Source organism: Sitophilus oryzae, unplaced genomic scaffold (genome assembly GCF_002938485.1).
Source record: "Sitophilus oryzae breed Bouriz unplaced genomic scaffold, Soryzae_2.0 scaffold_1494_pilon_pilon, whole genome shotgun sequence".
NCBI classification, from domain to species: Eukaryota; Metazoa; Arthropoda; class Insecta; order Coleoptera; family Curculionidae; genus Sitophilus; species Sitophilus oryzae.
In genome coordinates, this window is record NW_022146163.1 from 278,821 (window position 1) to 303,793 (window position 24,973).

Consider the following 24,973-nt stretch of genomic DNA (forward strand, 5'->3'; position numbering starts at 1 on the left):
TTTTCGTCCAAATATTGACGTTACTTATGAAATTATTTGGAAAAAATCGAAATAAAAATGAAACTTCTACATCCTGTATCTTCGAAACTAAGCATTTTAGAACATACATTTATATGAATTTGTTTATTTATTTTAATTTTAATTTATTTCGTCAACTGCCGAAGTTTCCGGAATACAGTTCGGACCACCCTGTATATATGTAAATATACTTAAAGAGAAGATCAAGTATACGTGACAATTCGTAAGAATGTGCATCTTAGACAAGGTCAGAGCACGTGGATCCGCATCCATATCCTTTAATTTTTAAAAATAAACGAAATAATTTTACTAATCATTAATTTTTGGCTTTACAGAAATTATCTCTTTTCTTTCTTACATGTGCTCTACCAAATTGACATCAATATCTTCAAGATTGGCTACGTACATTTTATCTTATTCATAAATTTCTTACCTGGAAGGAGTAATTCCCCCTATTACTCTCCGTATATAGGCCCCTGAATTAATCCAAAATAACAAATATAAAAGAAAAGTGTAATTTTGCTACATAGCCAAAATAATATTAATACCAATTCACATATCTCCCCCCCCCCAGTTATAAGGATATAAAACTAAACAAAAAATATTTATGGATGTAAAAAACAATTCTCGGGATGATAGATTTTACTATATACTCTGCTTAGTGTTGTTTGTTAACTATACATATTCTCATATATGTAGATTTTTGTTTTGTACATAATTTTAATTAGTATTTTTGTCAATAGTTCGTCGTTATTTACAATTAATTGTGTGGTCTAGTCAATTTATTTTGTCGTGTTTGTTTTATATACATTAATACATTGAAACAATGTATTCACTCTGTAATCAGGTAAATAAGTATCACGTTGTACATTTAAAATAATCTAAGTCGCTCAACAGAAGTTATACAATTTACTATATTTTGGTTTCAAAGTCCAATATACCATATGATCGAAAAAAAAACGCCGTCAAAGACTGGGAATGTCAATCGATGATAATTTTCGCGAGATCGTTCTTTAGAAATAATTTATTAAAAATTGACATAAAACTTGTCACAAATTAACACTAATTATAGAAAAACTAAAATAGGATAGAATGTTTCCAGACACACATGTCTATTTCCAAAAAAAATATTTTTAAAAAGAATTTTAAACTACACCATTTAAAACATCATTTTTACTCAATATAAAAATTACAGAAAGTTACAACCTTCTTAAGGTCAACTGGCAGTAAGAGCCATTCCGAAATAAAGAAGAATGCGTTCCAAATAATGACGTTTAGGGCTTGACCTCGCCAAAACCATTATTGATTGTTATTTCCCAGCCGTCTTTGACGTTTTTTTTTTTCGATTGTTTGTTCTAGTGGACCGATTTTGATGATTTTTTAAGCAATCTGTAACTAAATTATTAAAGTTTTTGCCTTTTTCTGCCTATTATACGAAGTCCTCATTATTATATACGAGGAAAATCAAAATATTGATATTTGGGGAATGTTTGAAACACCCTGTTGGTTTAAAACCCTGACTGGTTTAGTAAAGTTTAGGAAATTTAAAAACCACTCTATTATCAAAGTGTATCTTTTCTCGATTTAGAAGTATAATAATTAGTTTAGAAATTAAAAAAAGTGTAATAATTTAAAGCAAATTTAGCAAACCTTTGCTTGTCCTCATCAATACATCTATAAAAAAAAATTAATTACGTTTTTTTTCAAAAGTCACATAAGTATTTATTTTTGCGCCGTGATTGACAATATAAAAAAGTAATTTTTACACACCTAAGCACAAAAGTAAATACAAAAGTAGGAAAATATATGAATTATCTGATATTAGATGTCAAATTCAACGAGTGTAACCATAGTTTCTCGATGTATAATTACTTACAAGTTATTACTTTTAAATATTTTTATATTATTTGGAAGGTTTGAAATTGCTTAAAAAAGATTTGTGACGAAAATAAATAGCATGTTCTATTCGGAGTGAAAATGACTTTTTGTGCCCTCGCCGGTATGTCAAACTTACAGCTTCGCCAAAAGTATCATTTTTACTCCTAATAATCATTTAATTATTTATTTTTAATAAATATTTAAAATTTAGTTTTAACACTTACTGTCAAAGGAATCTAGATAAAATCTAGAAAAATATACGTTTTCAATCTAAATAAGATAACTTAAAAACGATTTATTTTAGGTATAGAAACATGTATAAAAGTAACGAATTGGAAAACCTTTTCATTAGTGAAATAGAAAGTGGGTTTCCATTTGAAAAAAAAATGATTTATGATAATTTTTTAATCGCTCAGTTCCATGATAGCTAACGTTATTACTATATGACATTCGAACAATTTAATTTTTGAAACAGATAGCCACATGTCTTCTCTTCATGACACAGTGGCTGTGGTAACCACTAATTTTGACGTTTAGGCTATTCACATATTTTTGACAGGCAATTTTTTTCGTCCAAAAATTTTAAATATTTTTTTTTTCAAAAACGGTTAATGTAATGTATAGAGTGTTTAATATCAACATTCATAAAATTTTACAGAAAATTTAAGTATGTAATAAAAAATGAAGGCCATTTAATATAAGAAAATTGCTGTCAACTTTCGTTATTTCCGGAAGTGCCGCCATATTGAAAATATTTCTACTAGATAGATCTCGTTGTGAAACAATGATAAGCAAAAAATCACCGATCTAGATATTGTGGTTCTCTAGAATCTTCTAATGCACGCTCAGCCTGGGTCACCCTGTATATTTAAAAATAATTTATTTTTGTTTCCTAAAATATTTTGATTAGAAGAAAATGTGTAAAAGAGGGCAACGCTGTGCTGGTCAAGCTTAATGACGTGACTAAAAGTTTATTTGATATCAACTATATACTACACTATATCTTCTTTTATTTTTCTAAAACCAAAAAAATTTCGATGTTAAAAAGTTAATTTATCGTTACTTTACTAAACAAAGAAACTAATTCTGTTAAACAATCGAATTATTTCTTAAGTAATAGACGAAATTATTTTCGGTGTCGTTGTTGGAACGAAATCTCTGTTTGAGCGAATTCCTAGGACCGCAAAATTTCATTAACTCTAACTGGAATTTTCCTATTTCCAGTAACGGGAAAAATATGGCTCTATATATATTTTCCAGTCATGGTAAATAGTAGTTACTGCACCAAAGATCCTTTATTTCTGATTGTTGCAGACCGGCTAAAGGAAATTGAATGACGGAAAATAATTTTTGGAAACGATAAAATGAAAAACGCGTAAAAAGTTTATTGGGGGACCGGAAAAATTAAAATACTTATTTTGTACTTCTATAATTTATTTTACGTCATTTAGGAACTTGCATTTTTTCAACATAATGAATTATTTTCATCACTCAGTATTCGTACATATCTAATTATTATCAGTCATATACAATATGTCCCGGATTGCTTTTACAAAAAGAAAACTTTTTTTATTCGTAACATCTTGAGAAAAATGTATTCTTCATAAAAAATTGTGCTTGTTCTAAAATTATTCAACCCGTTTATTCTTTTTCAAAGTTCCATACCGTTTTAGAGAAAATTAAAAAAAAAACATAAAGATATGGTTGAGTTTTTAAAAAACGCATTTTCTAAAAATCGAAACCCTTTTCTATATGGTAATATAATTAATTTTTTGATAGATGGTTTATATTAATTTTGATTGGTATATATTTTTGAAAGTAAAAAGTAAAGATTTCAGTTAACGTCTCCTTTTTGCTGCCTGGGCTAATCTGGACGGGGCCTACTTTGTTTACGCGGAATCCGAACCGCGGTCCTCGGCCATATCATGGTCAGTGGCCTACCGACTTAGGAAGTGTCTAAATTAACTCTTACTCACGAGATATCCAATCTCATTCGGCCTCGAACCGGCGTGAATGAGCAGTGTGTATCAATAGATTTAAATTTTTCCCTTGGACAACAGCACGAGACAGAGTTTCGAACCGGTCACCCGTCCATCCACCAGTATCGCCTTACGTCGCTTAACTTCGTTGTTCTAATGGGAACCGGTGTTTCAACGTAGCTAGACCGTTGTCTTATTTTTTTGATTTTGATTAACATCATATTTTTACTGGTGTTTGGTTTGGTTTAGTTTTTTTCGACAAACACTTTTCGATAACTGTTATCACCCTTTCCGTAGCATTGAACTAAATAAATTTTGTGCTTCTTTAACATTTTTACAACATTCTATGAACATAATATGAACTAAGACGCTTCCCGAAACTGACAGCCCTATAAATGGTAAATAAATATAATATATTTTGTTTATTTTTAAATACATTGGTAAACCGTTCCATGAAATGTGGTATTGTCACAGACATTTTATTGCCACAGCAGATGGCGGTTGTATAAAAATTCGTAACAGTTCTAAAAGGGTACTATATATTAGGTAGAGGGTAGTACTGTGGTACTATTTTTATATACCATAATAGATACACTAATTTTAACAAATGACACATAAAAAGCTAAAACTTATTCGTGCTTATTCATAGAAACTTTTTGTTTTATTTTTATTTGTAGAATCATCCACATTAAAATGTGGTATATTTTTTGACACCCTGTAAATATATAAAAAGGTTTTTAATAAAAAAAACTGTGGACAAAAACTAGGTAATTATTTCTGAGACACATTTTTTTTCCTAAACCATAAGCACAGATTATACAGATTATAATCTTTGTTTTTTCTTTATTGCTTTTCGTGGTTCCAATTTTCGGAATCGGGCACTAGTTAGGTGACTAGTTTGCGCACATAGCACGCCCACTTATGGCCTCTAAAATTGTGCACAGCGCCTGACCGGCACAGTTATTAGAGAGATATCGGAAAACCGAATAGCGTCATCCAGTATTTACGCGTACCTTATCATGGTTACAATATGCGCGAGTCAATTTTTAACGCAACACCCGCTAATAACGTTACCGCCTGACGTAATTTGCGGATCAATTACACCAAGCGCTCTTTCTAAATAACCTCTGATAACGTTTAAAAATTGCTTAAATGGGCATGTGCGGGTATTTGACAACCGGAGCCGGCCGGCGATATCTTTTATTTTAGGTTATGTTTGAATTGTTTTGAATTATTGCTTTAGTTTTATTAGGTAATTTGATATTTAAGTAGCTGGGATTAGTTTTAGTTAAATAAATATAGGCCAAAATATGGATTCCACCTCTTCCAATACTAAAGAACCTATAAAGAGTCATAGGTTTACAGCAGATGACGACTTAGCCCTTCTAAGAGAATTTGTTGTTTGTTGCTTGTTGCCCTAAACCCACTGGCAGACGTTGAACAATAAAGCACTGGAAATAAGCACTTTAGTTTTAAAATACCTAGTAAACAAAACAATGTCAAAGTTTTAAATTCAAAGTTAGGTTAAGTTTAAATAGCGGACGCGACGCGAACAGAACTCTTTCCGATCCGATAACTATAAATGAAGAGAGTTAATACCACCTCACGTAAAGGAAATAACACCTGGCCTTATTAACGTCCATGCACGCTATTCGGTTTAGCGATATCTCCCTATTACGCTGTTTATTGTTATTTTACGCGAGTTTATTTTTGCGCACAGGAAATTTGACTCGTTTGCACATCGTCATAAAAATCAATTTTCGTACCACGAATTAGGGACAAGATTTTTATCTGTATACTTATAGGATACCTAATCTGTGCCATAAGTTTCAACTGAAATTATTCTCTTACTCTTATTTTTTATTTGATAATAAATTTTAACCGTCAGATTTACAAAGGATAATGGCTGAACAGTTCCAATCCGCTTATAAAATGTGATTTCTTACTATAAAAAGTTTTCTTTTTTTGCAGAGGAAAAATCAGAAATAGGAAAAAATCGTAGGTATTACATATTTTTGTAGTCCTTTAGAACCTTGTAGTCCCTTTTGTTACCTTCGAGATAAAATGCATTTAATTCAGTAAAATATTAATTGATGTTAGATAACATTTCATATTTACAAAACGAAAGGTAATTGAATGTCTTTCAAGAGATAATTTTTAAGGAGATTAAAAAAATAATAGTTAAAAATTCCTACACTGGACACTCTTCTAAAGGCGGATTCTTACGACTCGTGTACTTGGCAAGTACGCCAATATTTGCGTACTTGGTAAATATATACTATCTTTGTAAACAACATTTTTTTGCAACAAGCTTGGCACTCACGCGGCGCGGCGAGTGACAAATAATTGTGCAAGGAAATCGCTCACACGACATGGCAAGTATATGGCAATAACCATAACTGTACAAGTATACGACTCAAGAGAATCCGCCTTAATGCTTATGCTTAAGCTTATGTATTAACGATATGTACAGGGTGGGTCAAATTCGACGCTTTTAAATGGAAACACCCTTTTCTATAGGAGATAGACGAAAACTAATATCGGTGTCTGGAGCTCAATTTTCATCAAAAACATGATGGTGAAAACCGCACATCAATATCTGTTACCGTTTCGGAGTTACGGGGTGTTTTTCAAAAATGTGCATTTTTAACAAATCGCTGTAACTTTTTTGCTATGGAAAATTTTGTATTTCTATGAAAACATTTCCAAAGCACCTTTTTACGTAGAATTTAATTGTTTCAGTATAATTTTTTTAAAATTAAGAATTTAAGAGTTATCAACAGAAAAATTGATTTTTTTTATATGGGACACTCTGTATATTTTAATTTATTGAAAAGAATTTAAAATTACCTTCCAAAATATAACACACTTGATATTTTGCTCGATTCCTCTTCGAGATATAGAGTATATAAAAATTCGCCCGCTTTAAATAAGTAGGCTTTGAACGGCACCGGCTGTAATGCAAAAAAATTCTAGCTGTGAGCATCAATTAAAACGAAAATAATATTTGCTATGAGAGATGCAGAATTTTATAACAATTTAAAATATATTTAACCAACATCAACACACATTTAAACTATATCTCATAACAATAAAAATAAATAGCAAACCAGGACATGAGATTTTGCTACAGGTGTTCGACATATCGACCGTCTTCTGTTATGGACAGACGGGGCAGTTTTTGAACATTTCTAGCGGAATTCATTAACTCAGTGGGGGTGAAAGATACCCTCTCATAATACAGAAGAATAAGGAACCTTTATTCTTCCGCAAATATATCCATAGGATTAGATCCATGGGCACTAAGTCAGGCGGCCTCGACGGCCAACGGCTGGGTTCTTGGTCAGCTATTCGATTATTCTTGAAATTGGCTGCAAAAATTTGCTAATAACTTCAGCGTTCAGAGGCGGTGCGTCGTCTTGCTGGAAAATTATTTTTTCGAGTTCCATTAAGGGCATATCATCAATGAGGAGTCCAAAGCCTACTAGTTAAAAGTGGCGAACTTTTAAAAAATCTGTATTTCGAAGGGGATTATAACAAAATATCAAGTGTGCTATATTTTTGGAAAGGTAATTTTAAATTCTTTTCAGCTAATTAAAAATATACAGGGTGTCCCATATAAAAAATCAAATTTTCTGTTGATAATTCTTAAATTATTAATTTTAAAAAAATTATACTTAAACCATTAAATTCTACGTCAAAAGGTGCTTTGGAAATGTTTGCATAAAAATACAAAATTTTCCATAGCAAAAAAATTACAGCGATTTATTAAAAATGCATATTTTTGAAAAACACCCCGTAACTCCGAAACGGTAACAGATATCGATATGCGGTTTTCACAATCATGTTTTTGACAAAAATTGAGCTCCAGACACCGATATTAGATTTTGTCTATCTCCTATAGAAAAGGTTGTTTCCATTTAAAAGCGTCGAATTTGACCCACCCTGTAGAGGGTGGTCGAAATTGGTCTGTTTTAACAGAGAAAACCTATTTCCTGACTAGATAGAGCAAAACCGACATAGATGTCATGGGCTCGATTTCTGAGACACGTCTAATGGCGTAAACCGCCTGTTGATATTTTCACTGCCAACTGAGATACGGGGTCTTTTTTATTTTTTTTACCATTTTGAAAATTGCCCATAACTTTTGTATTTCGCGGAATAATAAAATTCTGTAAAAACGTTCTTAAGGCACTTTTTTAAGCACAATCCAGTGGCGTAGTCAGTTTTTTCTGGTACTTGCTTTTTTTTGTCAGAAATAATAAAAAATATAATTTTTTAAATAGAAATCATAGTTGGCTATGAAATTAAAAAATTGCTGGCGTTTAACCCTTTCCAACGATATAAAATTATGTGTATTTATTTCTAAAAATGAGAGAAATATTACATTTTTTATCTTTGTATCGAAGCGGGCCTTGATTTGTGTTGACCTATAGTTACCTAATTATTTTTTATCACAATTTAATATTCTATATTATTATTTATCTGCATAATTAAAGACTTTTGAAAAGGTAAATCAACATTCTATATTAGTATTACCATTTACAATTAAAACGTCAGGGTTACAACTGCACTATTAAATGGAATTTAGAGAGAATTGGATTAGAACAAAGGGCCCCATATCTAGGCCTGCTAGGTCCTGTCTGTAATTTAACTCTTTCCAACTTTTTTATGGGGAAAATTAAAATACCTTATCTATAAGGGAAGAATCATTGCGGGGACGAGAGAAGAATTGCAGAAAATTACTAGGCAAGCTTTTGGACTTATTACAATAGTGCGCCTAATAAATCGTTATAACTCTGTGCGCAAAAGATGTTTATTGTGTATTCAACAAGGAGGTGGTCAGTTTGAACATCTTTGATGATTTTTTTAGACAGCTATATTCGCCACACAAAAAATATGTTTTTTTAGTCTTGTTCTTTGTTTATTGTATCAATTTCAATTGTAATTACTAATATTAATATGGAATGTTAATTTACATTTCCAAAAGTCTTTAATTATGCAGATAAATAATAAAAATAATTACGCACATAAGTCAACACAAAATCAAGGCTCGCTTCGATATAAAGATAAAAAACCTAATATTTCTCTCATTCTTAGAAATAGGTAGGTACCGCTAACTTTATATCGTTGAAAAGGGTTAAACGCCAGCATTTTTTTAAGTTCATAGCCAACTATGATTTTCATTTAAAAAAATATATTTTTCATTATTTGTGATAAAGAGAAAGCATAGAAAAAAACTGACTACGCCCAGTGGATTGTGCTTTAAAAAGTGCCTTAAGAACGTTTTTACAGAATTTTATTATTCTGCAAAATAAAAAAGTTATGGGCAATTTTCAAAATGGTAAAAAATTCAAAAAGACTCCGTATCTCATTTGGCAGTGAAAATATCAACAGGCGATTTGCGCCATTAAACGTGTCTCAGAAATCGAGCCCATGACATCTATATCGGTTTTGCTGTATCTAGTCAATAAATAGGTTTTCTCTGTTAAAACAGACCAATTTCGGCAACCCTGTACATTGGTATTGTTTAGAACCGTAGTTTTGTGTCGCGCCGCCTCGGCGAGTGTGCCCTTGCAGCATTAAGGCGGACTCTCACAACTCGTGTACACTTGGCAAGTACACCAATAATTGCGTACTGGGCAAGTATACTATCTTTATAAACAAGATTTTTTTGCAACAAGCTTAGCGTTCCCGCAGCTCGATGAGTGACAAATAATTGCACAAGGAAACCGCTCGCACGGCATGGCAAGTATATTCCAATAACAAATGTTTGTCAAGTACACGAGTCGTGAGAATATGCCTTAAGCATTATGGCGCGTTCTGACGACTCGTGTACTTGGCAAGTATTTTTTCTTGGCATACAGGGTCTGGCGAGAATGCGGCGCGGCGTAGCTCATATAATAAATAACTTAGAAATTCATCTTGTATCATCAACAGATGATTAAAACTAAACAAGTATCTACATATTGAGCGTTTATATAGGCATTCAATTGGTAATAACCAAGCGCAATAGAATGAGTGAAAAGAGACTAGTGTTAAACTCAGGGTTAAACTAGTCTTGTATTTTGATAATTGTTGCTAAAATTATACCATTTGCCAAAATCGTTAGAAAAAATTATTTTAGTAGCATGATTTGAATAAATTATCTTTTTTAAAAAACGGAAGCTTTATCATCATCACCACGAACACGAGATAATCGCCGGAGAGTTACAATCTGTTCCGAAATTATCCTTTTTTTTTCATAACCGCCCCAGTTTTTTTTTATTTCCGAAACGGAAAAAAGAAAAAACGGACAAAAAAGTATCGTAATTATTTCACAGTTTCGAGGCCGGCCGAATGTTGCATTTATCAGAAAAAGTGGCGCTTTTATTCCGTTTCCGAAGCCGCTATTGTATTTCCAGAATTAATTCTGTTAAAACAGTAAAAGCGTAATTAATCCTAAAGGGGATCATCTGCGGTGCCACTGACGGAAGAGATGGAAGAAGAATTAAAAAAAAGAGAGAAAAAATAAAAAGATTCGCGATTTATATACAAAAGAGAATCTAAATTGCGGCTTACAAAAAGCTGCGAAAATTATAAATTAATAAGAATGAGAGGAATGTAATAATTTTTGGTTAATTTAATTCATTATAGAAAGTTATTGCAGACACCACTATGTTAGATATTATAAAACTCGTCGCCTAAAGGTCGTATAAAAAACAAGCTGCAGCCTTTTGTACTTAACAACACCACCATTGACGTCGCAATCTGTAAAATTCTTAGGGATTGTTGTAGACAATCCTCTGAAATGGAACATTCATATCGTCACTTTGTCGAAAAAATTAAGATCTGTTTCTAAGGAGCTTAACTTGTCAGTGGCTGGAACTGTTTATTATGCACTTTTTGAGTCGCACCTCAGATATTCCCTTCCATTCTAAGGTACGTGTTGTGCCACTCAATTTGACAGCATTTTCAAGCTCCAGAAGAGAGCTATTCGATATTCACTGGGACTAAACAGCAGATAGGCCTTTTTTAAAAATTAAAAATATTAACTCTTCCTTATTTATATTTGAATCCGTTTGCCTAATACGTAAGCATGTATCAGCTTCTCAAGAAAGGCCATCTCACACTTATCCACTGAGGAACGCGGAGCAAGATCTTTATCTACCTACCCCACGCTCAGAGTTAGTTAAAAGTTTAATATTATACAACTCGAAAAAAATGCACAATCACTTGCCATTTGAAATCAAATCCATAACATCATTTTCTTCATTCTTTGACATTGTAAACATTTATAAATGTTTATTTTAAACAATAAGATTGACAATGTAATTTGTATAATGTTTTGTATTCTCTTTTGTTTGTTTACTTTGTTTGTTTACTTTACCTTTGTCAATTTTACAAATTGTAAAATTTTTTGACAATAAAGGCATTTATTTATTCATGACGACTCTCGTTTTTTCCTTGTATGGCTAAATAACTAATCTGTAATTTCTCTGGGACTAAGCGTATATTGCTTTCTTTGATGGTGCCCTTTGAAATGTTTAATAAAAATTAAAAAAAAAAACATTATAAAATTATAAAGCTATAGAATAATATACGATTTCATATTAACTCTAATTTTTTTGAAGCTTATAAAAAGCATTCATAAAAAATATATATCCTTCAAATCCTTCAATTTAATAGCTGTTAGTAAGAAGTTTCACTTGAAATATGCGCACATAGTGTACACACTGTTTTTTTTTGTGCGTTCTTCGTGACATCATTGGCTCAGTGACCAATCAATAATACAGGGTGGGGCCTCTCATACGCCGCGGAGGCTTCAAGGAGAAAGACAATTTGCATTGAAATGGAATTTTATGAGCATATGTAGGTTAATTCAGAGCACTTTTTAAAAATATAGAGAGTTCTACAGGGTGTCCCCAAAAAAAGTTACATATCAAAGTTGTGTTTTTCGTAATGGAACATCCTATATATTAATTGATTTTCGGATTCTGGGAGAAAAATAAATGTGAGTTTTATAAGAGAAGTATATGACTAAAATGTAAGGTCTTTGACATATTTTCTAAAAATAAAGAACAATTTTTAAATTACAATAAAAGCTACCTAAATTGGAATTTAGCCGGTATAGCCTAATATGTAGTTAAACTAACTATGGTACTTTAAATCAAATTAAAACTTGATCCAAAAAGTTATACAGGGTGAGACAAAATTAATATTTAACATTGGTCACCTTTAAAAGCATGTTATTCGTTTATTTTAAATGGAACACCCAGTATATTATTCCGATATTCAATGGAGAATTCATGTGTCTTCAAAATACTATTAAGGTTGCCTACCCCTCAAACCAAGATTTTCCTAGATATTTTCATTTACATGATTTGATCTGAGTAGATCTTTATTATTTGATAAAATCTAGGTGGCTGGTGTTATGTTTGACGTTACTTCAACATAGCTGTCTAATTAGTCCAACTATAACAGATTAGATTAGATTCTTAGAGGTGGCTTTCGGCCTGATCCACTGCGACCTTCTCAGATCTATTGTGGTCCTCTTCTCCAACTATAACAACTAGTTATCACTTTGTGTCAGTTAAGATAAAAAAAAATCTCAGAAATTTGCCGAAAATGCAAACTTATCCTACATCAGCGAGAATTGACATGCTTTTATTAATAAAATACATAAATGCTCCTGATTTTATCTAGTCTGGATTTTTTATGGGGATATGTTAAAGACAGTGTTTACAAAACTCGACCAACTATTGTCGACAACATGAGAGAAATTATTGTAGCTGCTTTTCAAGGTAGAACTCCACATAATGCCTTTTAAAATTAAAAGATCCTTTTGAAAAGACAATAATTTTATGCAGTTAACAGGAAAGGAAGCATTTTGAGCATTTGATTTCATCTAGCTAATTTTTGTCACATAATTATAGGTTTATATCTAGTTTTAATTCTGTAATAATTAAAATATGTTTTAAACGTGTCTTATTATTACCGTTGTGTATTTTACTCTACATTATTTAATTTTTGTTAAATTAACAAACGGTATATCACATCCAACTAGATTTTTTCAAATAATAAAGGTCTACTGACGCAAAATCATAAAAATTAAAATATCTAGGAAAATCTTTGTCTGGGAGGTAGACAACCTTAATAATATTTTAAAGATATATAAATACCCCATTCAACACCGGAATAATATACTGGGTGTTCCATTTAAAATAAAGGAGTAACTTGCTTTTAAAAGTGACTAATGTTCCATATTAATTTTGTCTCACACTGTTTTCGGGTCAAATTTCAATTTGGTTTAACACACAATGGTTACTGTAATTAAATATCAGGCTATACAAGGTCAACTAAAATTTAGTTAGCTGTTAGCGAAATTTAAAATTTACTCTTCATTTTCACAAAATGTGAAATATGTCAAAATCCTTAGATTTTAGGTATATGCTTCTTTAATAAAACTCACCTTTATTTTTTTCCTAGAATCCGATAATCAATTAATATATATTATAATTATTTGGTTTATTATTTTATATCTTTTTATGTTAATCTTAAATCATTCTCCAAAAATTTACATTTCTATACTGAAAATTATAATAAACTGGCGGATATTCAGGTCTGGAAATTGAGGTTTGCCACCGGTGATATCGTTTGAAATGTGGCAAACCCACCGGCAGTGGCATTCAGCATATTAATTTTCCAATGGTTACTAAAGACTTGAAGGGCGGCTTTATTTAAACATAGAATCAAATATTAGTCAGATAAAATTTAACTCAGATAGAATAAAGGTATATACAAAGTGAATCTAAAATAAGTGCACATATTTTTTGGAGTGGTAGATTTCGATCCCAGAAACACGTTTATGAGTATTTTTTTCTCCCAAAAAAAAATATTTTTCGAAAAAAATTGTATTTTTTTATTTTTGGTTAAAAAACATATCTTGGTAACATGACAACAAAGGCAGCAGCAAAAATCTAGTGGTTCTCAAAATATAAGCAAAAAATAATTTATTTTTTAATTTTCAAAGTAAAATAACTCGGTTATTTTTGACTGATTTGAAAAACGGTAAAGAGAAAATATGTTTCTTTTATCGAGATCTATACCTGCCCTGAAAAAATTTGCACTTATTTAAGACTCAACCCTGTATATAAGAAATAAAGAATAAAAACTTTAAAAATGGAAATAAACAAAAAAATCCGAAATAATTTTGAAGGAAATCTAATGAAATTAAATATTTGTTACAGAATTTTGACGACGGAAGAGAATTAGAAGAAAAGGTGCGTAAGGAGTTCGAGTGTCCAGTGTGCGCAGAATATGCAGCTCCACCTATATTTATGTGCCCCAATAGCCACATAATATGCGCTCGTTGTTGGCAATTGTGTCCCAGTTGTCCTATATGCAGGTAAAAAGTTATTTTTTTATAATAAACTATTTTGTCATTTCTGACCATTGAGTTGTCGAAAAAATAAATGCGAATGTTATTACAGCATTCCCAATAAAGAAAAATATCACTTTGACATATACCACATACAACAACTGTCATATATGTATGCTGTCCTCAGCAAATACAAATAAACGTTTAACATTACTCTCTCATTGACTAATAAATTTTGTAATTTAATTTTGAATCGTATTGCAATAGAATGTTACATACCCATCGAATATATACTGCACTAGTCGCTAGAACTTTGATCAGTGCAGATGGGCAATTTGTAGTCTGGCAAATCGATTCGCCTTTTCCTGCGCGGTGTCTTTTCTTTTTTTTTTGTTCTATCTTTTCCCGCGCAGCCTGACCATCCTTATGGTGCTTCTAGACTTGAGCACGCACGCACTGATCCTTCGCGAATGCTCAAGTGTAAACGGCTGTGCACGCGCGCTCACTCTGAATCTTCCTGTGCGCGAGCAGCCCCGAACGCGTGCCGTCTGGTGTCGGTTTTTGGTCCGTGCTCAAAGGGATTTTATGTGTGCGCGAACGCTCAGTTTGCACCGGCAATTTGTTTTGTCTGCGTGCGTTCGTGCGTGTGTGATTTTTGTTTCGTTTTCTTCAATAATTTAAATTATGGAGTGGACCAACGGATCTTCGTTATTGTTAATACAAGAATATGAAAAAAATGATTGATGAGACGAGTATCGTCATCGGATTCCGTATCGTTCAGGCCTGATAATTTATTTGGCACGCTTGGCGTAATTTTTACGTTCCCTAGTCGCCAACCCTGTTATCGTTTCACTGCTCTGTGGAGGCGCTGTCAACATTGCCCCAAGGTTAGGTCACTCTCCGCCCTTAACCTCACTTTTGTTCACCCGGCTTTTAGAAATGGTAATAATTTAAATCTTGCTGCAAAACCTGAATCAACTGCCATTTCAAAGCTACAGGTAAAGATGAGTTATTATCTTTTATAGATTCGATATTATTATTGAATATTTTTAGGGTAGAGTTTTGGATTGACCCACCTTAACTCGTATTTGTATTTTGCTGACACGTTGGTGTACTTTTGCTATTGTCCTCCAGAATGTTAAATGGAAGAAAAGACAGTTCTTTTGTTTATTATTGAGCCTTCGGAAGTGTTTCGAGGTAGGTTTATTTTGTTTATTAGACCTTGTTTGGTTTTAAACAAGAGTTTCGTATTTTTAGGGTCTTATGGACGTACATTATCTTATGGACGTACGTTATCTTATGGACGGACTGTGTCCAACGTTATAGTCCTAGGTTATGGTCCAAGGTAGCTTTCCCCTGTACCGTTTTCTTATGGACGTACATTATCTTATGGACGGACTGTGTCCAAGGTTATGGTCCAAGTTACCGACATTATCCAAGGTCCTAGTAGTGTTCCAAGGTACGGGTAGTGTCCCCATATTGCCACAGTATGGATACAGCGTAATCCCCATGCCGCTTCGCTCCCATTTCTAAGCCTAGTCAGTAGCTACGGCTGTATTGATTCATGGTGTCCTCATTCTGGCCCCTTTTGTTGTTTTGGCCAACAGGATCGCCGACAGACAGAGATATGAGCCTACCTCACGCTGCTACTCTTCGAAACAGGATTGCCTCAAGAACTGCTAAGTTTAGATTTAGGTTCTGATTTTCAGTCGATTTTCAGTCTTAACTTAACGTACATTTTAAATAATATCGTACAGACTATATTTAGTGGTTAGATTATTAAGAACATTTATGTCGATTTAGTATTTAAAATATGATTTAGATCTTAGGTTTCATTACATTATGTCTTGTAATGGTATTACTTTTATAGATATTTAGTACAACTCTTAACACTACTTTCTTTGACATATAACCACTATATATTCACTAGAACTCTACAATGTCATGTATCAGCAAAGAACATCATGAATAAATATAGTCATTAGTTTTAAGTAATATACAACTGTGTTTTCTTTCTCTGTACATGCCTGGCGCCCAATATCTATATTTTTTGTTTATTGTTATTGATTAGTTTTCTCTCTAGTGAAATACCTTATCCACGACTGCTCTCCGATGAAAAGCTGCCGTTCGCAGTGGTAATGTTTTATAAAAAACGCAACAACCAACACAACTCTGCTGTGCGCGCACAAGTGGATCACTTTATTTGTCGAAACATAAGTTTTTATTTTAAATGGAGCCAAGAGCGCAACGAATGCCGTGCGCGTACGCTCAGCTCGTACGTGCTGAAGTCTAAACGATTCACCAGTTAATAAACTATATATGTATTGTTCTAACTTGCCTAAAACATGCTCTCTAAATATGTCGTAAGCTCTTAGACTATTTGGTGAGAATTTTTCATTTCGGCACGCGGGCATAACAACTAACGTATGTAGTTGAAAGTATGTCACAAGTGAATCTTAAGTCATGCAAACAAATTTTCTACATCTTATAAAAATGCGACTGCATTATCATTGAACAACTAACACGCAAATTAAGTATGAAAATAATTAAGCTACATATTGCCAGATACAATCAGCATAGCTGAGTGTTTTTATTTAACATACCAGAAAGCAACGCTTAACGCAAACATGATGAAACAAAAAGGTACATCATTATGCTTTGTAACATACGCAGTGATTTAATTACAGAACGTATTCCATGTAATAGTAAGATACAAGCAACGCTATTGTGGAAATACAGCCTTCTAGGCAACATTAAAATGATTTTTCAACGCTCCTGCGAATTATTCTCATTATTCTGCGGTGTTATTATTATTGAAGTATTTCTTTTGGCATTTAGTAATGTATACACATGAAAAATATGAGTTACAACTTAGAGAAATTCGTAATTATAGAAGTAAAAATCGATTAAAAAAAATAGTTATATCTATATTTTTTATTTAAAAGCGTCATGCATCATGGCTTAGCAATATGATTGAAAATGTGTAATAAGCAATATCATTGTGAATTTGAATTAAAAAAATATTTTCTTTAAACTAAAAAAAATTAAGTCAGTTAAAACAGAAGATTTTAGGAAAAAAATGAGTTTTTCATTTTTTTCGTATATTGTTCCACCACTTCAAAAAATTCTATGAAATTCCTGAGTGTAAAGAAGTATAAAAGGCATTTTCTGACGATTTCTAGTGAGTGACATATTTCACAAAGGTTAAAAAAATAAAGATTTTAATTTTCTTTCCTCCGCTAAAAATCGGCTTTTCGTTTAAGAATCAAGATCATATAATTTTTTCAAGTCTTAGACTTCTAAGAATTAGAAAAAAATCATCATTAATTAATTTTGAATTTTACTATAAAAATAAAATTGGAAAAACAGTTTTTTTTTGAAAATCTCGAAAACCGTTTGAGTTAAAAAGCTAAAAATTTATGTGAATTATTTTGATTCGACACCAAATCGATCCCCTGAGTGCGAGTCGAAAAAGCCGCGGGGCAGATTTCCTATATTAATCCGGCTATAATGAAATATTAAAATCGTTAATCTAATCATATACGATCTTCATTAATATTTTCTTTTATTAAGAAAGTGACAACCTACCATTTTTTTTATTTACATTAAGTTTCATATATAAAAATATATTCAAGAGCATACCAAATAAACTTTTAGTCACGTGATTAAGCTTGGCCTGCATAGTATTGCCCACTTTTATACAGGGTTGTTCACCACATACGACACGGAGTATTGTAGCTAAACGATTAGATACAGAGTGTCCCAAATAAGTAAAAAATATTATAGTTGTATTTTTTTAAATGGAACACCCTGTATATTATTCTATTTTTGGATTCTACGATTGAAATAAAGGTAAATTTTATTAAGGTTTATCACACTTAAACCTTACCGTTTTTGAAATATTTTCAATTTTATGAAATTGCAGTAAAAAATTTAAGGCTTTATTTCTCCAAGGGTATCAAAGTTTTTTAATACTAAATATTTACTGAAGGTTATTTATTGATCAGATATTGTGTTGCAATAATAAAAATGTTACTACCTTATACAGAGTGTCCAAAAATTTATATTAAATAATTACTAGCTTTAAACCGCAATAACTTGTTTAATTTAAATGGAACGCCCTATATATTTTACGTGAATCAAATGCACAACGTAATTGTCTATCAAATTATATTATATCATTTTTTACGCATCTCTTCAAGTTTTCGTAGAAAATGCATTTTCTTACAATTTAGACCTCATTTATCACTATACCCATGAAATATTGACATTTCCGATTTTTTTGAAGCACCATAATATGTACAAAACGTACAGGTGGTAAATATTGCAAGCCTATTGGCATACAAAAAAACTAATTAAATCTTTGTAAAAGAGTATACCAATTAAGTATACCACCATTATTTCCTACCAAAAACACCAAAAATTAGTTAATTACATACCTTTAAATTGTTTTAATTAATAAAATATTCTAAATAAATGTGGATTTGGCTCAGAAATCAATATATTAATAAGTTATGAAAATGAATGTCTCTGTTTTTATAAATAAGCATTCGTCAATAAATGAAATAAAATTTATAAGATGTTACTTTTTACCACACTGTCTAATACACACACAAAATTCAGTTTTTTAGTATTTGGAGCAATTATTACTACAACGTAAACAGTCAATTAATGTAGTTTGAATATGTGGATCATATTAATTGGTCCTCTTTAACAAAAAATATTTAAACAGTTGTTTTTTTATTTTTAATCAAATAAGCGACAATATTAGTATCTGTAGGTACCCTTTGAAAATTTATTACATCTTTAAAAATAAGCTAAAATGTCAATATTCCATGGGTATAGTGATAAATGAGGTCTAAATTATAAGAAAATGCATTTTCTATGAAAACTTGAAGAGATGGGCAAAAAATGGAACAATACAATTTGATAGACAATTACATTGTGCATCTGATTCACGTAAAATATATAGGGTGTTCCATTTAAATTAAACAAGTTATTGCCGTATAAATCTAGTAATTATTTAATATCAATTTTTGGACACTCTGTATAAGGTAGTATTTTTTTTATTGCAACACAATATCTGATCAATAAATAACCTTCAGTAAATATTTAGTATTAAAAACTTTGATACCCTTGGAGAAATAAAGCCTTAATTTTTTTACTGCAATTTCAAAAAATTAAAAATATTTCAAAAACGGTAAGGTTTAAGTGTAATAAACCTTAATCAAATTTACCTTTATTTCAATCGTAGAATCCAAAAATAGAATAATATACAGGGTGTTCTATTTAAAAAAATACAACTATAATATTTTTACTTATTTGGGACACTCTGTATCTTGTAAAATTATTTTTAAATTGTAGCTCTAATAGTCCTTCAACGAACCCAAAACTTACAATTTGTAAAAATCTAATCGTTTAGCTACAATACTCCGTGTCGTATGTGGTGAACAACCCTGTATATTTCTTTTTAATCAAAGATTTTAGGAGACAAAATTATAAATATAATTAGTTATTATTTACATCAACAAAACTCACCTCTTAAGATTACTACCGTTTTACTACCGCTTTACCATTACTACCGCTTTCCCGTTCAAAATAATCTAATAAGGTTGCAATGAGTTTTTTGCAACGGCCATTAAGCTGCTGCGGCATATTGTACACTTCGTACTAAAAGCGGCTCTAAAAAGAACAATGTTCGACTGCAAGGTCTGCTAGTAAAAAAAAATTTAAGCTTAAAGTATCACAACAGAATTCATTTAAACCAAAAACTCGTAATACAAAACTAAAGTGTCAAAACAAATGACAATGTCAGGAAATAAATAAACGTGACAACTTGCAATTTTTACAGCAGAGCTATCACTTGAACCCTCAGCGGAAAATTTAAAGTTTTTCAAACAAAAATTTCCAGTTTATCAAACCTGCGCCGAATATGTCCATGATTGGCAACAATGAATTTAAAATCGCGCATTGGATGACGTGACCAAAAATTTAATTGGTATCGCTTATATGTTAATCGTCTGATGTTTTCTTTTCCTAAATAAAACTTTTACTACCACCTTTAAGCAAACGTTTCACCACAATATTAATATGTTTTTTATTCCTTTTCAGAGCTAATAAAATAAAGTCTCGTGCGTATACCTTAGAAAGAATACACACCTTCATCAGTTTTCCGTGCAAATTTGAAAATTGCACTTTTCTGGGACAGGGCTTCGAAACTTTGTCACACGAAAAAGGCTGCGAATACGCTCCTACACGGTGTCCATTGGCTGACAACTTCCAGTGTACCGTTATATCGCCATATAAGGACCTGCATACCCATTTGAAAGAGAAACACTATGAAAACGTATATTATACAAAGTCTGCTAATTTTGTGGCCAAGAAATTTTCGGAGAAATGTAGAAATGAATTCGTCATCGTGTTTTATTATAATGGTAAGTACTAAATAACGGTATATACAGGGTGATTCACGGCCATGGTATGCTAGACGTTTATGGAGAATCGCTGATAGGATTTTTATGAAAATTTGGATTTTTGCACGAAGGCACCTGCTCCATCTGTCTAAATTATTTTCAGCGTTAGAGCTTTGCCCCTTCATACTAAAAGTGATAGGATCTTTGTTATTTTAAATGGAACACCTAGTATATTATTACATTTTTCGAAACTACTTTCTTATCTCATACTTTTTTTTATTATACTAACTATAGGAGTGGAGTGCTTTAAGCCGTTATGAGATACAAACCTCGGAATTCATTTACTGTGAACGAATTTTTATAAAACTTTTTGCATTGTATTGTTAATAATATATATTAGAAAGTTTACCCATTTAAATTCGTTGCTTTCACTTTAGTATTTAAATAAACACATATATTATACAATTGCATACATACAAGATGGCTGCGTGTTCCGAAAAAGCTCTGTATCGGGATTCCTATTTGATATTTTCACTACAAACCATTTACAAAATATGTGTTTAACTAATGGTAGTTCACATTTCAAAAATATTTTTATAGATAGACAGGGTGAGTCAAATATATATCTTTATTTGTTTAGTTCAGTGAATTTGCTATAAAATTCTGGTTCCAAAAATACCTTAATACCATAGAGTATGCTAAGTGGTTTTTGAATTATGACCACGTCCATGAGGACGTCAGTCTAGATGTCCAGGAACTTACGTATGAGAACTTCTAATCGAGACTATCGACTTATTGTAAATTTATCGCTAAGAAACCGCCGCGCCGCGCCGTTTGCAAGCTTTTCAAATTGATAGTGAATTGCACTTGAAGAAGAATATTATATGAAGCATATCTTATGTCAAGAAGGCCTGCTTCGGGACCAGAATCTACTAGATGTGTTGGCTAGGCCCAACAGCAAAGACATGGTTTTAATGTAAAAATTACGAAAACATGTTAGTGTCTTGTTCAAAAACGAACATTTCCAACAAAAATAAATCTAATGAGATGAACCAAAAAACAAACCATCGAGAAAGGATGTATCTAGATGATAAAATGATTTTTTTAAATTTCATGCGTATTTAACATATTCCACAGGGTATTTCAAATTTTCACCAAAATATCAACATTTTGTTTTCCCTCGTATAATTAACGGATGGGGAGTTTTATTTTTAATTTAGAAAAAGATACTAAAAAGTCAAATTAAGGTGCCCATTTTTCGTGCCGGTGAATGTATTTCAAAAACTATAAATTTCAAAGTCATATACATTTCTAATGAAACAAACCTTTATTTTTATCAGTGGCGTAGCTACCTAGGGGCTAGGCGGGGCAGTGCCCCGGGGCCCTCAAGTTCAGGGGGCCCTCGGATCCTTACCAGATATCTCTATCGAACTGAACTTTTGGAAATTTCTCCCGTTTTCAAAATAAATATGACAGGTTGCAACCCCACTTTAATCATGACAACTCAGTTGAGAGAAATTCAAAAGTTGTGCCTAGGGAATTCCCCTAAATTCTTTCTGTACGTTGGCAGTGTTGTCAATTTGACGGATAGTGATATGTGCGTTTTATTATTCATCGATGTGCGTTTTTTTGTGAATTCGAGTTAAAAAATTATTTTTTGAGAACGGTTAAAAAATTAATGCTGTATCAGGCGTATGTAAGCTAATGTCAATAAACTTTATTGTACTGGTGAATATAGTGGTTCAATTTTATTTGATTTTACCACTCATATTGATGTCCGTTAAGTCAATAAATCGTGTCAAATCTATAGATTTCGACTACAGTTCATTGTATAACGCGAAATATGGTGAAAATGCAAGTCACCTGCAATATTATCAAAGCATTATCAGAAATAATTCTAAAGAGTCCTGATAAAGATGAGCATAGTGAAGCAGAGAGTATTAAAACAAAAATGCTAAATTTCGAGTTTGTGTTGCTTTGCGAATTCATGCACAGTGTATTGAACGACATCAATTATGCCTCCAAAACTTTACAAAAATGCGACATCAATTTGGGCGGAGCGAGTAAAGTTTTAGCAGATACCAAAGCAAAGTTGCAAATTTATAGAAATTATTTCGAACTATTCAAGGGTAAAGCCAGTGAAACTGCAAGAAAATATGGTATTGATACCCATTTTCAAGAAAAAAAGGCAAAGAAAAGTTAAAAAACATTTTGATGAATTAGCGCTGATCACCGATTTCCAAACCGAAAAAAATATTTAAAATTGACATTTTCAATAATGTACTAGGACACAGTAATATCTCAATTAGATACACGTTTTAATGGTATGAGTGCATTCTGTCATATATTCGATTTTCTAATACCAACATTTTTATTACATGTTGATGAAGCAACTGTATTACAAAAGTGTGACGAATTACAAAGAAAGTATTCAGATATAATAGGCTCTAGTTTTTCACTTCAATTTACTAATATTTACCACCTAGTTTTACCTCAACTAACTCAAGCATGGACTGTTCACCAATTATGTAAGGAAATATTGAGCAAATATGGAGTGCTAGAATGCGACCTAACAGACGTATTTACAGCAATGTTATTATTCTTTACAATTCCTGTCACTTGTGCAGCAGCCGAAAGGTCATTTAGCAAATTAAAAATAATAAAAAATTATTTAAGAAATAATATGGGCCAAAAACTCGACTCCGATATTTATCGCTAATAACAATTGAACACAAAACCGCATCAAGCCTGCCTGGATTTAAACGAAGTCATTGATACTTTTGCAAAAACTAAAGCTAGGGAAAAATTATAAATATAATTGTTATTTAGTCAGTTGATAGGCCCGATTTTTATATAATAAACCCTTGAATCTTCTCTATTTCCTTTTATTAGCCAAACCTACACCAAGTATTAATTGTAATTTATGTTGTTACTGTTTAATATTTTTATTACCTGTCCTGCAGTGCACAAAAAAGAGCTTAAGTAGCTTAGCATTTTTAAAGTATTTGTATATTTCATATTTATTTGATAAAACCTAATCAGTCCACCTAAACCAATAGCAGTGGGGGCCCATTTTTTAATTTGCCCCAGGGCCTTTGATTACCTAGCTACGCCACTGATTTTTATACTAGAATCCAAAAATCAATTAATATATAGGGTGTTCCATTACAAAAAAAAACATAACTTTGATGTGTACCTCACTTTTTCTGGGGACACTCTGTAGAATTCTACACTATTTTAGAAAATACTTTAAATTGACTTACATAAGCTCACAAAATTTCACTTCAATACAAACTTTTGATCTTCTTGCAAAAATCGCGTCGTCTACGACGCGCCACCCTGTATAATTCGATTTCAATAAAAATTTAATTGATTAGAATATAAGCTGAATAGGTATAGCTTATGCATTAGATTTAACTATTTCAATAAATTTATTTAGAAAAAGAATTAAAAAATCAACAAATTTAGAAGGAAATAATTAAGAATTTACTAAAATAAAAAATTAAAAGCAACGAAAAAAAATGGGTACACATTTTAGTATTTTATTTTAAAAACACAATACAGAAGGTTTCACATTAATACATACACAGTAATTGAATTCCGAGGTAAAAGACTCTGGGCACTTCACTAATTTGCATTTTCCCCCTTTTCAGATACCTTATTTCAACTGAAGTGGAAATACGATCAGAATTTTCCCGCGGTCCGGTGCATCCTCTCCAAAACATCTCCTTACCATCCACAATGCGGTTACGCCTGCAAGCTCAAGTTCTACCAGAAGGACTCCATTCACGTGACGCGACGAGTAACCTTCAAAGCCAATGGACTAGCGGAGTTCTGCCTCTTCCTACCCGATCTCCTAGAAATCACAACGGCCGAGGGAGATCTCATTTATAGCTTTGAGATACACAGTTACGATACTCGGTATAGGTTGAGGCTAAACGAATCGGATTATATTACCATAACCAAAGAAGAGTAACCAAAAAATAGTCTGGATAATGCTCATAGTTCACGAGCCGCATAAAGAATCACAAAAATGTTTATAAAACACGTTTTATTAAGAAGATAATACACAGGGTGATCGCGTTAGACGTTTATGGAGTACCTCTGTGATAAAATATTTTTGAAAATTTGGATTTTTGCAAGAGGCACCTGCTCCATCTCGTCTAAATTATTTTTAGCATTACAGTGTTGCCGCTTCATACTAAAAGTGGTAGCATCTTGGTTATTTTAAATGGAACACCCGGTATATTATTATATCTTTCGATACTATTTCCATTTCTCAAAATTTTTCGGTTATACTAACCTATACCAATCTCTAATCTTCG

At 31.9% G+C, this 24,973-nt stretch overlaps 1 protein-coding gene across 1 annotated transcript; it reads left to right on the forward strand.

The window, feature by feature from the left end:
* The first annotated feature begins 666 nt into the window (after positions 1-666).
* Positions 667-24,854, forward strand: LOC115877618 (putative E3 ubiquitin-protein ligase SINA-like 9). The gene is made up of 4 exons (XM_030893865.1): positions 667-865; positions 14,105-14,262; positions 20,347-20,669; positions 24,302-24,854. Exons 1-4 carry the CDS (start codon positions 845-847, stop codon positions 24,622-24,624), a joined length of 825 nt encoding a protein of 274 aa, XP_030749725.1. The 5' UTR covers positions 667-844; the 3' UTR covers positions 24,625-24,854.
* The last annotated feature ends 119 nt before the right edge of the window (positions 24,855-24,973 follow it).

Excerpts from the sequence above, each read along its gene's own strand:
- LOC115877618 (XM_030893865.1), top strand. The coding sequence starts at position 845 with ATGTATTCACTCTGTAATCAG. Across the intron at positions 14,263-20,346 it reads CCCAGTTGTCCTATATGCAG|AGCTAATAAAATAAAGTCTC; the intron begins GTAAAAAGTTAT and ends ATTCCTTTTCAG. Across the intron at positions 20,670-24,301 it reads CATCGTGTTTTATTATAATG|ATACCTTATTTCAACTGAAG; the intron begins GTAAGTACTAAA and ends CCCCCTTTTCAG.